Source organism: Hypanus sabinus, chromosome 2, assembly GCF_030144855.1.
Source record: "Hypanus sabinus isolate sHypSab1 chromosome 2, sHypSab1.hap1, whole genome shotgun sequence".
NCBI classification, from domain to species: domain Eukaryota; kingdom Metazoa; phylum Chordata; class Chondrichthyes; order Myliobatiformes; family Dasyatidae; genus Hypanus; species Hypanus sabinus.
In genome coordinates, this window is record NC_082707.1 from 121,213,111 (window position 1) to 121,230,736 (window position 17,626).

Below are 17,626 nucleotides of genomic sequence, written 5' to 3' on the forward strand. Positions count from 1 at the left end.
AAACATTATTTCATATTCAAAGTATTGGTTTACATATCTGCCTCTTGTGGGTTCCTGCACGTAGAGGTGTTGAGGGTAATGAGTGGGTTGATTGTTTAGCTAAGAAAGCTGTTAAAAACTCAACTGTAGATATAGACCTTCCAGTCAGCAAATCAAAAGCTAAGATGTTGGTGCAGTTAATAATTAGAGGCTTATGGCAAGACTTGTGGAATAATGGGCATAAGGGGAGACACCTTTACAGAATACATAAAACTGTTGGATTGATGGGAGAAGGGGGTAAGACAAGAAGGGAAGGAATTATATTGACTTGACTTAGAATTGGACATACTATGCTTAGTTATTCCTTGTACCTTGTTGGAAAACATCACTCTGGGGTGTGTAGGTTTTGTCATTATGAAACAGGAGAACTCAGTCTATTACAATGTGAAGCATTCAAAGAAATCAAATTCAGGCTTCACTACTATCTTTGGGGGTTGTTAGTTTTCATTTAAAAGCTTTACTTTTATGGAAGTGACTAATTTAATTCACATTATTGTCTTTCATTATTTACAATCTATTGAGCTTTTTGAGGTCATTTAGTTTTCATTTAATGAAGTACCAGTAAGAGTTTTATTTACCAACTCTCTGCACCACACTCCAGTCTAGTTGGTAGTGGTAATGTACCTTCAAGCTGGATTGCCAACTGCCATTAAAATTCTTAAGAAGAAGAATGGATATATCAGGCTGGGATTGCTTTGTTTGGGACAAGGGATGCAAATAATATCATGTAACCAGGATGTATATTTATGAGAGTTACAGTTAGGGTGAATATTGAGGGAGGATATGCTTAAGTTCGTTGCTAGAATGATTAGAGGAGATTAGAGGAAAAATGTTTACATTTTGTTTGAAAGGATATTGAAATCCAAAACTTTTACTATATTTACAAAGCATCTGTTTGAGTACTTGAAGATACTTCCAGAGCTATGAGCAAATATGGAGATTGGAATAGACCAAGGTCTGTTTCTGAATGGGATGTGTATGATGAGCCAAATGGCTACCTTCTGTGCTATAAATTTCTAATTCTAATAGCTGTTTAATATTGCTGCTCAATGTAATATACCAATTACATGTACAATTTACCACTACAATTACCAATGTAATTTACCCAATATCCCCGACTGTGGCTATCTCACTTTTGCATTGGAGATTTTTTTTACTCAGTGGAGTGTTTAATCATTCAGATTTCTTTAATTGTATCCCATTGGTGAACCATTATCATTCCATCTAATTCACTTTTATATACTATCTCAGCTAACCTACACCTCACCTTAGTAATTTTGTTAAATTGAGAACTTTTTAATTGAGGATTTAGCCATATTGCTTATAAACTTAAAGTTTTATCATAATTAGAATGACTTTTCCCTTGCTGATCTCTTATTAAAAGATTTGCTAATTAGTTCTAACTGATTGCACAATTAATTGTAAATCTCATAGGGCCTTTATTTGGTTGGTTCCTGAACGTATTGTTTTATGAAACTATCTCGAATATATTCCACAAACGCTTCCTAAATCTACTTTTGCAAAGTTGTTTTGCGCTGTATATGTAATGATGAAAGTCCCTTAAGACTATTGAATTACCCTTGTAGCATTCTCTAATTTCTTGATTTGTACTCTGTCCAATGTTATTTTTGTGTGTTTACTTGCTACAGTCTTTTTTGGTCTTAATTTATAGCTCCAGCTCTATTGATTTTGCATCTGATTTTTCTTGACTTCTCCTTTCTTCCTTTACATCATCATTTATGAGCAGAATTTTGCTAACTCTATTTTTCATTTTGCTTGCCTCTCCATGAGTAAGTTACCCTGGAATATTTTTTTCCAAAGGCTGCTCTCTCCACATTCCTTATCTCAGTAATGGCTGTGAGATCAAACCATTTATCTCCAGTTATAGAGAGTCATACGAAACGGGCCCTTTGGCCTATCTGATTTATATTCCTTTAAGTCTTTCCTATCTATGCAGCTTTTAAATGCTGTTAATACACCTGCCTCAACCACTTACTCTGGTTGACTCCATATACATACCACCCGTTAGGTGAACAAATAGCCCCTCTAGTTCATATTAAATATTTCCCCTCTCTAAACTTATACCCTCTAGCTCTTGATTCCTGAACCCTGGGACAAAGGCTTGTGCATTCACCCTATCTATTTATCCTATTATATTATATTTGTAAGCCAGCACAGATTTATGCTTTGTGTACTGAGAAACACAGCTGTTAATGTTAGCTTATTGCAGTATTTCCCCGAGGTAACGTTAGTTCTTAATGGTTTATTATTTTTGTTGACCCCTAGCTCTTTATGATGTGTTTGTTCTGCTTGATTTTACCCAAGTCAGTATTTTGGTCCAATCCTGATGTTTTACTTTTCACTTAAATTGATTCTGCCTTGTCTCGTCCACCATGAAGATGGGACCTGTACAGGACGGTTTGCACCTGAACTGGAGGTGGACTAATATCCTAGTGGGAAGGCTTTTTAATGCTGTACAGTGAGGTTTAAACTAGAGTTGCAGGAGTGGGAACCAGATGCCAGAACAGTTAGTGGAGAGGTTGTGGAGGCAGAATCTGGTAAGACCTCAGACAAAGTTAGGAATCAAAAGGTTGAGCATGGTGTGGCTAGTGTCCTGAGCTGCCTATGTATGTCATTGCAAGAAGTATCGTAGGAAAGGTGGATGATAGTGCTGAAGTTGGTTTACAAACAGAGTCAATGTGAGGAGAGGCTGTTGATAGGGCAACTTGAGTTGCAATGTAAAAGGTAGACAAAATTGAAAAGGGTGAACACAGGACTGAAGGTGTTCTAAATGTGTGCAGTATATGGAATAAGGTAGATGAACTTGCAGCACAGTTGCAGATTGGCAGGTATGATGTTGTAGCCATCACTGAATCATGGTTGAAAGAAGCTTATAGTTGGGAGCTTAATGTCTAAGGATGTACATTGTATCAAAAGGACAGTCAGGAAGGCAGAGGGGGCGGTGAATGAAATCAAATCTTTAGAAAGAGGTGACATAGAGTTGGAATTTGTTCAAACGTTGTGGAACGGAACTGCAAGGATAAAAATACTCTGATGGGAGTTGTATACTGACCCCAGAACAGTAGTAAGGATGTGGCCTACAAATTGCAATGGGAGATAGAAAAAGCATGCTAAAAGGGCAATGTTACAATAATCATGGGGGACTTTAATATGCAGGTAGGTTGGGAAAATCAGATCGTTGCTGGAGGCGGAATTTTTAGAGTGCATATGAGATTGCTTTGTCGAGCAGCTTGTCGTTTAGCCCACTAGGGGATCAGCTATTCTGGTTTGGGTATTGTGTAGTGAACCAGAAGTGATTAGAGAGCTAAAGGTAAAAGAACCCTTTGGAGCAAGTGATCATAATATGGTCGAACTCACCCTGAAATTTGAGGAGAAGCTGAAGCCAGATGTATCAGTATTACAGTTGAGTGAAGGGAATTACAGAGGCATGAGAGAGGAGTTGGTCAGAATTGATTGGAAAAGAGATGATGGCAGAGCAGGATTAGCTAGAATTTCTGGGAGCAATTCAGAAGACACAGGATATATACGTCCCAAAGAGGAAGAAGTATTCTAAAGGAAATATGACACAACTGGCTACAAAGAAGTCAAAACCAAAGAGAAAGCAAATAATGGAGCAAAAATTAGTGTCTAGTTAGAGGATTGAGGAACTTTTAAAAGCCAACAGAAAACAACTAAAAAGTCAATAAGAAGATAAAGATGGAATATGAAAGTCAATAATGTTAAAGAGGATACCAAAAGTTTCTTCAGATACATAAGGTGTAAAAGAAGGCAGAAATGGATATTGAACTGCTGGAAAATGATGCTGGAGAGGTTGTAATAGGGCTCAAGAAAATGGTGGATGAACTGAATAAGTATTTTACATCAGTCTTCACTATGGAAGACTCTAACAATACGATGGAAATTTCAGTTGTCAGGGGCATTAAGTGCGTGAAGTAACCAAATTTAGAGAGAAGGTTCTGGGAAACTGGAAGTTATGAAGGTAGATAAGTCACCTGGACCAGATGGTGTTCACCCTTGAGTTCTGAAGGAGGTGGCTGAAGAGATTGTGGAGGCATTCGTAATGATCTTTCAAGAACCACTAGATTCTGGAATGGTTCTGGAAGACTGGAAAATTGCAAATGTCACTCCACACTTCAAAAAGGAAGAGAGGCAGATAAAAAAGAAACTATAAGCCAATTAGGCTGACAGTGATTGGGAAGATGTTGGTGTCGATTATTAAGGATGAGGTCTCAAGATACTTGGAGGCACATGATAAAAGGGCATAGTCAGCAAGGTTTCTTCAAAGGAGTCTTACCTGACAAACCTGTTGAAATAACAAGCAGAATATACAAAGGAGATTTGGTTGATGTTGTGTACTTAGATTCTCAGAAGGCCTTTGACACGTTGCCACTTATGAGGCTGTGTAACAAGCTATGAGCCCATAGTATTACAGGAAAGATTCTAGCATGGATATAGCCATGGCTGATTGGCAGGAAGAAAAGAGTGGGAATAAAGGGTTTATTCCTGGTTGGCTGCTCGGTGACTAGTGGTGCTCCACAGGGTCTGTGGTGGGACCAATTATTTTTATGTTATATATCAATGATTTGGATGATGGAATTGATGGTTTTGTTGCAAAGTTTGCAGATGGTCCGAAGATAGGTGGAGGGCCAGGTATTTTGAGGAAGTAGAGAGGCTACAGAAGGACTTGGACAGATTAGGAGAATGGACAAAGAAATGTCAGATAGAATAAAGTGTTGGGAAGTGTATGGTCATGCACTTTGGTAAAAGAAATGAAAGGATTGACTATTTTCTAAGTGGAGAGAAAATATAGTCTGTGGTGAGGAAGGCAAATGCAAGGTCAGCATTCATTTCAAGAGGACTAGAATATAAAAGCAAAGATGTAATGTTGAGACTTTATAAAGCACTGGTGAGGCCTCACTTGGGGTATTGTGAGCTGTTTTGGACCCTTTATCTATGAAGGAATGTGCTGACATTGGAGGAGGTTCATGAAAATGATTCCAAGGTTAAATGGTTTGTTATATGAAGAGCATTTGGTGGCTCTGGTTCTTATAGCAGAAGATGTTATATAAAGGGGACTGAGTGTAGCGTAGCAAAATTTGCTGATGACACTAAACTGAGTGGAAAAGCAAATTGTACAGAGGATGTGGAGAGTCTGCAGAGGGATACAGATGGGTTAAGTGAGTGGACAAAGTCTGGCAAATGGAATACAACGTTGGTAAATGTGAGGTCATCCACTTTGGAAGGAATAATAGAAGAGCAGATTATTGTTTAAATGGTGAAAGATTGCAGCATGCTGCTGTGCAGAGGGACTTGGGAGTGCTTGTTCATGAATTGCAAAAAGTTGGCTTGCAGGTACAACAGATTATTAAGAAGACAAATAGAATGTTGGCCTTCATTGCTAGAGGGATTGAATTCAAGGGCAAGGAGGTCATGCTGCAACTATACAGGGTACTGGTGAGGCTGCACCTGGAGTACTGTGTGCAGTTCTGGTCTCCATACTTGAGGAAGGATATACTGGCTTTGGAGGCAGTGCAGAGGAGGTTCACCAGGTTGATTCCAGGGATGAAGGGGTTAACCTATGAGGAGATATTGAGTTGCCTGGGACTGTACTCACTGGAATTCAGAAGAGTGAGAGGGGATCTTATTGAAACATACAACATTTTGAAAGGGATAGACAAGTTAGAAGTAGGAAAGTTGTTTCCACTGGTGGGTGAGACTAGGACTAGGGGACATTGCCTTAAGATTCAGGGGAGAAGATTTAGGACGGAGATGAGGAGAAGCCATTTTTCCCAGAGGGTGGTGAATCTGTGGAATTCTCTGCCCAGGGAAGCAGTTGAGGCTTCTTTACTAAATATATTTAAGATACAGTTAGATAGATTTTTACATAGTAGGGGAATTAAGGGTTATGGGGAAAAGGCAGGTAGATGGAGCTGAGTTTACAGACAGATCAGCCATGCTATGTGGAGTACTTCACCATGTATTCAACCTGAGCCTGAGTCTACAGAGGGTTCCTGTGCTGTGGAAGATGTCCTGCCTCATTCCTGTACCAAAGACGCCACACCCCAGTGGCTCCAATGACTACAGACCGGTGGCATTGACCTCCCACATCATGAAGACCCTGGAGAGACTTGTTCTAGAGAAGCTTAGGCCACACTTAGACCCCCTCCAGTTCGCCTGTCAGCCCCGACTAGAAGTTGAGGATGCCATCGTCTACCTGCTGAACTGTGTCGACGCCCACCTGAACAAGCCGGCGAGCACTGTGAGGGTAATGTTTTTTGACTTCTCCAGTGCGTTCAACACCATCCACCCTGCTCTGCTGGGTGAGAAGCTGACAGTGATGCAGGTGGATGCTTCCCTGGTGTCATGGATTATTGATTACCTGACTGGCAGACCACAGTATGTGCGCTTGCAACACTATGTGTCAGACAGAGTGGTCAGCAGCACTGGGGCTCCACAGGGGACTGTCCTGTCTCCCTTTCTCTTCACCATCTACACCTCGGACTTCAACTACTGCACAGAGTCTTGCCATCTTCAGAAGTTTTCTGATGACTCTGCCATAGTTGGATGCATCAGCAAGGGAGATGAGGCTGAGTACAGGGCTACGGTGGGAAATTTTGTAACATGGTGCGAGCAGAATCATCTGCAGCTTAATGTGAAAAAGTCTAAGGAGCTGGTGATGGACCTGAGGAGGGCTAAGGTACCGGTGACCCCTATTTCCATCCAAGGGGTCAGTGTGGTCATGGTGGAGGATTACAAATACCTGGGGATTAGAATTGACAATAAACTGGACTGGTCGAAGAACACTGAGGCTGTCTACAAGAAGGGTCAGAGCTGTCTCTACTTCCTGAGGAGACTGAGGTCCTTTATCATCTGCCGGACGATGCTGAGGATGTTCTACGAGTCTGTGGTGGCCAGTGCTATCATGTTTGCTGTTGTGTGCTGTGGCAGCAGGCTGAGGGTAGCAGACACGAACAGAATCAACAAACTCATTCGTAAGGCCAGTGATGTGGGTGTGGAACTGGACTCTCTGACGGTGGTGTCTGAAAAGAGAATGCTGTTCAAGTTGCATGCCATCTTGGACAATGACTCCCATCCACTCCATAATGTACTGGTTAGGCACAGGAGTACCTTCAGCCAGAGACTCATTCCACTGAGGTGCAACACTGAGCGTCATAGGAAGTCATTCCTGCCTGTGGCCATCAAACTTTACAACTCCTCCCTTGGAGTGTCAGACACCCTGAGCCAATAGGCTGGTCCTGGACTTATTTCCACTTGGCATGATTAACTTATTATTATTTAATTATTTATGGTTTTATTTTGCTATATTTCTTCAGTATTCTTGGTGCGGCTGTAATGAAACCCAGTTTCCCTTGGGATCAATAAAGTATGTCTGTCTGTCTGTCATGATCTTATTGAATGGCGGGGTAGGCTTGATGGGCCAGATGGCCAACTCCTGCTCCTATTTCTTATGTTCTTATCTTCTGTATTCACTAGAATTCTGTAGAATGAGTGGTGACCTCATTGAAGCATATTGAATAGTGAAAGGCCTTGACAGAGTGGATGTGGAAGGATATCTCCAATAGTGGGAGTGTCTAGGACCAGAGGACTCAGCCTCAGAATTGAAGGGCGTCCTTTTAAAATGGAGATTTGGAGGAATTCCTTTAGCCAGAGAGTTGTGTTTCTGTGGAATTCTTTACCTCGGGCAGCTGTGGAGGATAAGTCTTTATGTATATTTAAGGCAAAGGTCAATAGATTCTTGATTGATCAAGGCATGAAGGGATACAGGGAGAAAGCAGCAGATTGGGGATGAGAGGGGAAATAGTCAGCCATGATGAAGTGGCAGAGCAGACTTGATGGACCAAATGGCCTAATTCCACTCCTATGTCTTATGGTCTAATTGGAGCATCTCCCTCTTTTCCTGAGTGCTTTTGCCCCATTGCTTGAACTTCTGCCTCTCACGTGGTTCTCTTAGTTGCATATTTACATCTGTATTCCATTTGTCCATCTTTCATGAGAATGTTGCTGCAACCCAGAGATTGTCTCTTGAGGTTCTGTTTTAAACCCAAGCTTTTTAAACTTTCATCTGTTTTATACATGCCTCTGGTTCCTCTGGAACTGTCGCAGTCGTCATCTTGCATCCTGCTGTGAAGGTTCTTAACTCTTGACGCCAGGCAGTTGATATTTTATTTGAGAGTTGCATGCAGAAAACTACCATCCATCACCCTGGCAACATTGTGCTCTGTTTCCAGAAAACTGCCTCTCTTTCTCACACGTTGCACTTCCTCACTCAAATGCATCAGGTACCATATACTCTTGTGGTCAATCATGTCTGTAGATTTTGGTTCTCATCCTCAGTGCTTGCAACCATCTTGAATCTGTCTTGCAAGCTGAGATTTCTACAAGTGTTGTGATGTCAGCTACTGTCTTAGTTTCCTGTGTCATATCTACACCTTCTCTGTTCCTGATGACAAAGCAAATCTAAAGCACCTGATCTGAGGTGAGTTACTTGTAGATTGTCTGGGAAATTAAGGGTTAGTGCAGGCTGGATAGTGCATTTATAAGCCAGGAGCTTGTTTCGTTTTAAATGAGAACAGAGCATTGTTACCCACCTGAGGTATACGCTGTGCAATCCTGTAACAAGATTAGAATTTAAATATTGGAGGACAGGTGAGTATTTGTGGACTATTCAGCCATCAAAACTGCATCAACTTTTGTTCACTTCTTACGTTGATAGCTTTAGTAGAGGATCTTAAAATCTGCCAAGCTGACATTTAATTTAGTACAGACATTTTGCCAAGATGATTGAAGGCACACCCACAGATGGTGATCAAAGACTAGTGTTGCTGCGCTAGAGGATATTATAGGAGCAAAAAATAAAGAGTTTTAAATCAGAATTTTTACAAACTGGAAGCCAATTAACAAGTGAGTAGTGGTGCCTGTGAGATTTTGTATAGTTTAGGGTCTGGATAAGATTTTAATGAATCAAATATTGTGAGGGTGGTTGGGAATGTAAAGGCCAGAATCTCAGGGTCAAATAAAAAGTTAAGATTCTCGGAGAGAGATGGGATTCATAGTGAATCAAGTATATTTTTGGTGGGACTGAAGGTAGTTACTCTTGAGGGAATGAGTACTGACTTAACAGTTTGACAGTGTAGAGGCAGAGAAGGCAAGACAGATGGTCGGTAGACTGAGCTGGATGCTGTCAGAGAAATTGCGAAAGCTGACTCCATCGCTGTTGGTGTTGCCAAGTACATTGCATATGGAACCACAGAGAAATCCCTGGGGGTCTCTGCAAGTTATGATGTAGAGGAGAGCTGCCTCTGCTCTTGATCCTCTTCTTGACATCTGAGAGGTAAAACCGAAAGTTTGATGCTTCTCATTGATTATGGGATGTTTGGTGCAAGTAAATCAAGTTCTTTTCTTGTTGTTTTTTGCTAGGCTAAAGCGGGTGATTTCTCCTCTTCCCTCAAGCACAGTGTATTGAGAATGCTGCTGGACGCTGGCTGTTTGTTCCTCCTTCGCTTTGCACTGGATGATAGCACGGAAAATGTAATTGCTGCCTGTGTTCAGGCTCTAAGGGCACTTTTAGTCTCCCCTTCTGATGAGGTAAGTCACCCAACCCTTCAAATGTTGTTTGGATTTGAGAACTGCTGCCCTTTGCTTTGATTCAGTGGATCAGTGCTCACTGAAGATTTGACCAGTTGGTAGATGTATGGCCAGGGAATGCTGTTGGGTTTCAGATCAAACACAGTCCATTGTGATTTAAGGCAAATTGTGCCTTTCACAATCTGTTCTATTGAAATCTTTGGTTGTACACAGCTCAAAGAAAGTTTCTTTTCAAAGTACATATGTGTCACCATATAGAAGCCTGAGATTAAATTTTTTGTGGGTATACTCACTCAATCCAGTAACCATAATAGAATCAGTGAAAGACCGCATGAACAGGGCGGACAACCAGTGTGTAAAAGACAACAATCTCTGCAAAAACAAAAAGAAACAGAAAAAAATAAATAAATAAGCAATAAATATTGAGACCATGAGATGAAAGTTCCTTGAAAGTGGGTCCATAGATTGTGGGAAATTATTTGCTGCAGATTACAGTGAGAATAATTCAAAAATAGTGTATTTACAAGTATTCTACGTAGCCTGCAGAATGTTGCCATAGCTTACCGATGTCATCGTGCATTGTGTTCTTTTGAACATTGCAAAGGAGGTTAAAAGGGGTATATGGGATGCTTTCCTCCATAAGCTGAGACATAAAATATTGGAGCTGAGTGATTATGCAAGAATTGTTTAGAACCATGGGTTTATTCTAGCTTGCATATTGTGTTTTCATTCTTTCTTCTTCAAAATTCTTCATTTGTAAGTGTGACTTCCATTCTAGCTTTGTGGGTTGTGAGGTGGTTGAGGATGTCAGTGTGGGAGATTCTACAACAGGTGAAGATGGAGATTCTCGATGAGGAGAGCAAGTGGCGAATATGGGAAGTGATGCGTCTCTTCCATTGCCTTTGCTGTGTTCCTGAACAACCCGATCTGAAGTTATCAGTGGCTTCATGAAAGCTACTCCTCTACCATGAACAGTGATGGTCCAGGGTTTGCCATGAATGATATGAACTGGCATGATGTACTTTTCAAAGAGGCTTTAAGATCCTATCTTCTAATTGGTAATGTGATTCTAAGACAGCAGACGGACTCCCCTGTAAACATTACAATCAGAATTATCTTCTGGAAAGATGGTAAATTAAATTAAAACCTCAAAATGCTGGCAGAACTCAGCAGGCCGTCAATGGGAGGAGCATCTATGCTCCTCAGCATCTATGGGAGGAGGTAGCGACGACGTTTTGGGCCGAAACCCGTCATCAGGAGTGAAGTAACATGGGATGGTCGGGGGGGGGGGGGGGAAATAAGAAGTGGGGGGAGGGATGAAGTAGAGAGCTGGGAAGTGATAGGCTGGAGGGAAATAGGCTAAGGGGAAGGTGGAGAATTATGGGAAATAAAAGAGAAAGAAAGGTAGGGCTGGGGGGAGATTATAGTGAGGGGGGAAAAGAGAGAGAAAGAGAACCAGACTAAAATTACAGATAGGGGTGGGGTAAGGCGGGGGGGGGGGGGGGGGGAGGTCGGGGTATCAACGGAGGTCTGTGAGTTGAATGTTCATGCCGGCAATGAAAAACAGCAGTATAAAATACATTGGATTCCTGTTAATTGGGCCACTGGTTAGTTGGGGCAGCTACTTGGGACAAATCGTAAAGAACTAAAACAAATCAAAGAAATTCCCTTTGTTTATTTGGGACACTATACCACTTAATCCAGGAGATTGTTGCTGAACAGTTTCTAACTAGCGTCAGTTGTGTGCATGTCGTGTGGCCGTTAGACACTACACTGTGCTTAAAGGAAACAGTTTTAAAAAGAATCATTTTGGTGTGTTTCTGTTTTTAAAACAAAATGATTTTTGTGACTGATAGTTGGCAAGTAATAAGCACTAAGACAATTCAGAACTGTTTTACTCACTGCAGTTTCAAGCCTTCAGGTTTGGAGATTACAGAAATGGTTTCACTACTTCAACAAGTAAAAACTGACAAATTTGAATGTATCGACAATCATCTTGAATGTTCCGGTGAAAATGAAGATCTGGAGGATGCAATTTTTGAAAGCATTGTATTCAAGATGATTGTTTTAATGTGTAACAAATTATCTACACTAGGTGTCTACGCAGATTGTGTTCATTTACAGAGAATCAAAAAAACACGGCAGCACACACTGGATGAATTTCTCTGTCGATAGCTATTCAGAGTTTTATAGTACTGTAGAACATAATTTGTTGCACATTAAAGCAATAGTTTATTGTTTTTATACCTTTTTTTTTAAACTATTTCCATGAAACTTCGGCTAATAGCCACTTAATTGGACCAAAATGTACTGGTCTCCATTAATCAGAATCCGTTGCAGTGCAGGCAGACAATAAGGTGTTAGACTATGACAAGGTAGATTTTAAGGTTAGGAGTCTATTTTATCACACTAGTGGATCTTATGATCTTTGAGGTCCCTGGTGTTTCTGCTGCTTCTCAGATGTGGGTGGTGAGATTGTTGATTTGTGACTAAAATTCCTCACTAACAAGGGTAAAAACTTCAGTGGGACGTAATCTATTCCTTAGGCCTCATTGATTTTAGAAGGCCTTTTCAGCTTCTTGTCAGCCTAGGGTGATGCTGGAAATGTGCCAGATAGTTTGTTGTGTTATGGAATCAAGGATGCTTGTGACAGGGACTGAGTTAAAGTGGTTTTCTGTCAAGTACTCCTTTCAGTTGACACTGAGTGTCTCTGCGTTCTTAACCTCTCCTCTGTTCTTGGCCTTCAACAGTGTGAGCCCTTGGATGTTTAGGCCAGAGATGTTCATGACAGGATTTTGCTGTTCCATCATGAAAGATTGGGTATGCTTTGGAAAAGCGGGGGCTCAGGGCCGATTTAGCTGAGACCTGGGTAAATCAAGTATGACGTTGGTGTTTCATTTAGCTGAAGGTTCAAAAACCAGGAGCCAGGAGCTGAGATGAATGAGCCAACAGCACAGTGGGTGGAAGGTATGTGAAACTCACTGTCTGGAAGGAAGCCAGAAACTTGAATCGATCACACTTGGACTATACTGAGATGTATATTTTAAGAACTGCATAACAAAGGTCAACTGCTAGATTAGGCTAGTAAGTTCTTTTATACTTGCACAGACATGATGAGCTGGAAGGCCAGTAGAATCATACAAAATTTGCAGTTGTACGGTTCCTCTATTTGTAGACTTCCATTCTCTGTCTTCTGAAATTGATCCACTGTACAAAAACACTTCTTCTGATATTAGTCACATGGTCGCTCACCCAATTTCCCTCGCATCGCCTTATGTGGATAGTAGTTGCATGGTCACTGGCTCTCATATACTATCCTTGCAGTCATTGACATTCAGATGTTAGTTCTTGGATAGTTCTGCCCTCCTTGAGTAACGTTAGGAGTAGAGACCTATAATATCACAATCCTGACATTCTCAACGATGAAGCTATTTTGGGATACCTTCACTAACTTTTTCTCCTTACGTTGTTGATTTTGTGTCCTCTTCCCTCTAACCCCCTTCTGTGAATTGCAAAATGCTGCAGTCTCTGTGGCTGTGTGATAGAGCAATTAAATCCACTGCCTTACATTGCAGAGCCTCAACATCTCTCAACCCTGAATGCCTGCATTGCTGGCGTGGTGCTCCATCTTCCCATCTTATCAATCTGTGCCACTCTCACTGCACACTTAATGAGTTTTTCCTTTGAAGGTTAGCTAAATCACTCTCTCACACCTGGCAGATCCAAGCTCCCAGAATAGCAGCCTTGTTACATGCAGGCCAGCAGTCTGCAGATGTCAATCCATCGGCACAAAATAGTTGTCTCGTGAAGGTCTCTGCAGCCAGTACCGAGCACCAGCAGCTACACACATGCCACATAGCTGGCTGACTATTACATTATGTTGTAGATCTTCCTGGAAATGCTCTGAAGTTTTGAGAAATTCAATGGTTCATTTAATATCAGAGAATGTATACAACCTGAATGTTATACTTTTCACAGACATCCACGAAACAAGAAACCCCATAGAAACATTGAAGCCCTGATGTCTTCCCCCTCCACCTCTTTCTCCCAATCTTTCTCTTCTCCTCCCCCCCTTCATAGTACTTATATGTAAACATATACTACCCTAAAATTCACTTTCTTGGATTAGCATGAACTTGGATTATTCAAAGTTCAAAGTAAACTTATTATCTAAGTACATATATGTCACTATATACTACCCTGTTAATTTTCTTGCAAGCATTCACTATAGAATCAATGGAAAACTGCTCACAACAAAGAAACAATCAATGTGCAAAAGACAACAAATTTTGCAAATACGAAAAAGAAAAAAAGAATAGGAATTAAATATCAAGAGCATGAGTTGTAGAGCCCTTGAAATTCAGTTCATTGTGTGTGGAATTACAAACCAACCAGTCGGTACACTCTCCACTGTGCATCTGTAGAAGTTTGTCAGAGTTTTAGATGACATGCCAAATCTTCACAAAACTTCTAAGGAAGTAGAAGTGTCTTCTTTGTAATACTACTTAAGTATTGGACCCAGAAATTATAACACTGAGGAATTTAAAGTTGCTGACTCAATCCACCTCTGATCCCCTGATGAGAGCTGGCTCATGGACCTCCGGTTTCCTCCTCTTGTAGTCAATAATCAGCTCCTTGGTCTTTCTGACATTGTGTAAGTGGTTGTTGTGGCACCATGCAGCCAGCCTTTTCAATCTCTCTCCTGTATGCTGATACGTCACCACTTTTGATTCGGTCTATGACAGTGGTGTTGTCAGCAAACCTGAATCTGGCATTGGAGCTGAGCTTAGCCACACAGTCATAAGTGTAAAATGAATAGATCAGGGAACTGAGCAGGGAGCTAAGCACACAGCCTTGTGGTGCACTTTTGCTGATGGTGATTGTGGAGGAGATTGAAGTCTGTTTGATGCCTCAGACTGTCGAAATGAGAGGTTAAAGATAACAGTGAATACTCCAGCCAGTTGATTAGCGCAGGTCTCCTGTACTTGGCCAGGTACACCATTTGGGCCAGTTGCTTTCTGTGGGTTCATCCTTCTGAAGGATGCTCTCATGTCGTCCTCAGAGACTGAAATTACAGTGTTGTCAGGGGCTGAGGAAATTTGTGAAGGTTTCTCGTGTTTTGTCAGTCAAAAGGAGCATAAAAGACGATGGGTTTATCTGGGAGTGAAACTTCGTCGTCACACATACAGTATTGCTTGGTTTTAATTTGTAGGAGGTGATAGTTTTCAAGCCCTGCCACGGATGTTGAGCATCCTTCTTTGATTCAGGTTTGATCCAGAGTTGCCACTTCACATGTGAGATAGCTTTTTGAAAGTCATAACTGAGCCTTTTGTATTTTACTTGATCCTTTGACCAGAAAGCCACTGATCTGACGCTTAGCAGATTATAGATCTTTTGATTCATCCAGGGCTTCTAGTTGAGGAAAACCGAATAATTTTGCGGGGCCATATTTGTCCATGACTGACTTAATAAAGTCAGTGACAATTGTGATGCATTTCTTGAACATGGCCCAGTCCACCGACTTGAAGCAGTCCCTAGCTGCTGGTGATCACCTCTTTGTTGTCCTTGTATCTATTTCTTCTAAAGCAATGACTCCACTTAGCACTACATATGGACTGTTGTCTATGCGTGCGTATTGATCTGTTGTCTATGCATGCATATTATTCTTTCTCTCTCTCACTTCAATGTGAGTACACCAGTTAAAGTCACCTCCCGCATGCTTGCTTTTACTTAATTGATATGTAGTTGTACAGACGGAACAAATTGGTGAGGAGGACGAACCTGAACGTCAGAAAATATCACCAACTGCACCAACAGTGAGAGTTAAACAGTACAGAAGCTGTCAAGGACGCTAACAAAGGGACATGTGAGTACAATATATAGTACACACTGAGAGACAAGCAACAAGCAAAGTTAAAAGTGAAAACAACATGGCGATGGCTTCAGTCGGGAAAGTTGACAAATTCAGTGGTGCTAATGAAGGCTGGGAGTCGTACATCGAGAGGATTGAACTTTATTGTAAAGTGAATGATGTGGATGAGCAGAAGAAAACCCCCACACTTCTGAGGTTAACGGGTGTTAAAATGTACATTCTCTGAAGCAAACTAATTCCTGAAAAGCCAGAAAGCAAAACGTTCAATGAAATTGTTACAATTTTACAAAACTACTTGAGCCCTAAACTGCTGGTAATAGCTGAAAGATTTAGATTTTACAAAAGGAACTAGTCAAAGGATGAAAACATTTGGGAATACGTTGCAGAACTGTGCAAACTTTCCTAGTACTGTGATTTTGGAGATGGACTTTCTGATGTATTAAGGGACAGGCTTGTATGTGGTGTGCATAGTCAAAGCACTTAAAAGAAGTTACTGTCAGAAAGAGATATAACCTTAGAACGAACATTGATCATTGCAATATCATTAGAGACTGCAGCAAAGGATACAGAACTACAGAAAAAAGAGGCTAGAATGTGAAATACACAAAATGTCCCTGAATGGTGAAAAAAAACAAAAATATTATCTATGTGGTAAATCCTTCCATAATGCAAATGATCGTTGCTTCAAAGAAAGAGTTTGCAGGAATTGTCACAGACAAGATCACATAGAGAGAGTGTGCAAGGTAGATAAAAAAAAAACCACACAGAGTGAAAAGTTTCACACATAAAACTAATCAAATGCATTAAGTGACCGAATTTGAAAGATTGTCTTGCCACAAACCTATCTGCAAATGGAGATTGGGGAGTCAAGCAGGAAGTTCCTCGCAATCAACACTCACAATGGTCTGTTCCAGTATAATCATCTCATCTTTGGCATTGCATCAGCTCCAGCAAATTGGCAAAGAAAAATGGACCAAGTGGTCCAAGATATCCCAGGAATACAATGTTAACTTGATAAAGTCATTGTGACAGGCAAGAATGATGAAGAGCACCTCCAGAACTTTGGTAGTGCTTACCAGGCTGAGTGAGTATAGTCTGCAGGCAAAGAGAGAGAAATGTGAGTTTTTCAAGAATTAAATTTCATTTTGTGGACATGTCATTGACAAGCATGGCTTACATATGTCACAAGAGAAGACTGAAGCAGTGCTGCAGGCAACCAAGCTGGAAAATGTGTCACAACTCAGGTCATACTTGGGCCTTGTAAACTATTATCACCGGTTTCGCCCAAACAGTGCTACGGTGCTGCACCCATTGGCACATTGTTGCAAACGGGGCAAAGTGTGAATGGTCAGAAAGAGGTGTAAGAGCATTGAAGGAAACAAAGGGACTAATCACATCAGATGCTTGGGGTCTTCCCCTCCTTCCCTTCTTTGGGCCATGGCAATAGACTCTCCTCTGCTTAAAGGTGCTGTACCAGCATTCCCAAGAATCAAGTCTGCCGAATCCTTCAGGAGATATAAAATTGTTGCTTCGTTTAGATTATGTTATGTAACTTAAAGTGAAATAACAGGCTGCAGATTGCAGTGATAGTAATACCTAAAGATTTTGTGAGCTGCTTGCAAAACATCACCGTGTATTGCCAGCACCATCTTGGTTCGTATTAGCCTTCTGTTTTTATTAAGCAAAGGAGTCAGATAGTTGAGGATCATCCAGTGTTATGGAGCAGCCTTCTGCTTGGTATGAGACTACAGTGAACTCCAAGTGTGGATGGGAGTGTGGAGGAAGGAGGATGAAATCAGTAACTTGTCCAGGACACTTGAAATGTAAGTAATGTTTCTTTCTTTGTAGATGCTACTGCATTTGCTGAGTATGTCCAGCACTTCCTGTTTCTATTTCAGATTTTCAGCATGTGTATTATTTAGCTTTCCATGCCAGTTTAACCATAATCAGAGATCCAGCAAGCAAAATATTGCAGTTTTTGCAATCGGAAATAAGAACAGCTGCGATAGCATCTGCAGAGAGTGAGGAAGTTTTGATGCTTCAGATCAAAGATGTTTTATCAGTAGGTTTTATCAGCATGAAAGGGTG

The 17,626-nt window shown here is 41.1% G+C and overlaps 1 protein-coding gene across 3 annotated transcripts in view; it reads left to right on the forward strand.

Moving 5' to 3' along the window:
* Positions 1-17,626, forward strand: part of rpap1 (RNA polymerase II associated protein 1) — a 138,134-nt gene that overhangs the window by 54,515 nt on the left and 65,993 nt on the right. For all 3 annotated transcript variants that reach the window (XM_059953720.1, XM_059953711.1, XM_059953725.1), the window contains exon 11: positions 9,499-9,666. In XM_059953720.1, coding sequence (XP_059809703.1) covers positions 9,499-9,666 — 168 coding nt within the window. The remainder of the gene's footprint in view (positions 1-9,498; positions 9,667-17,626) is intronic.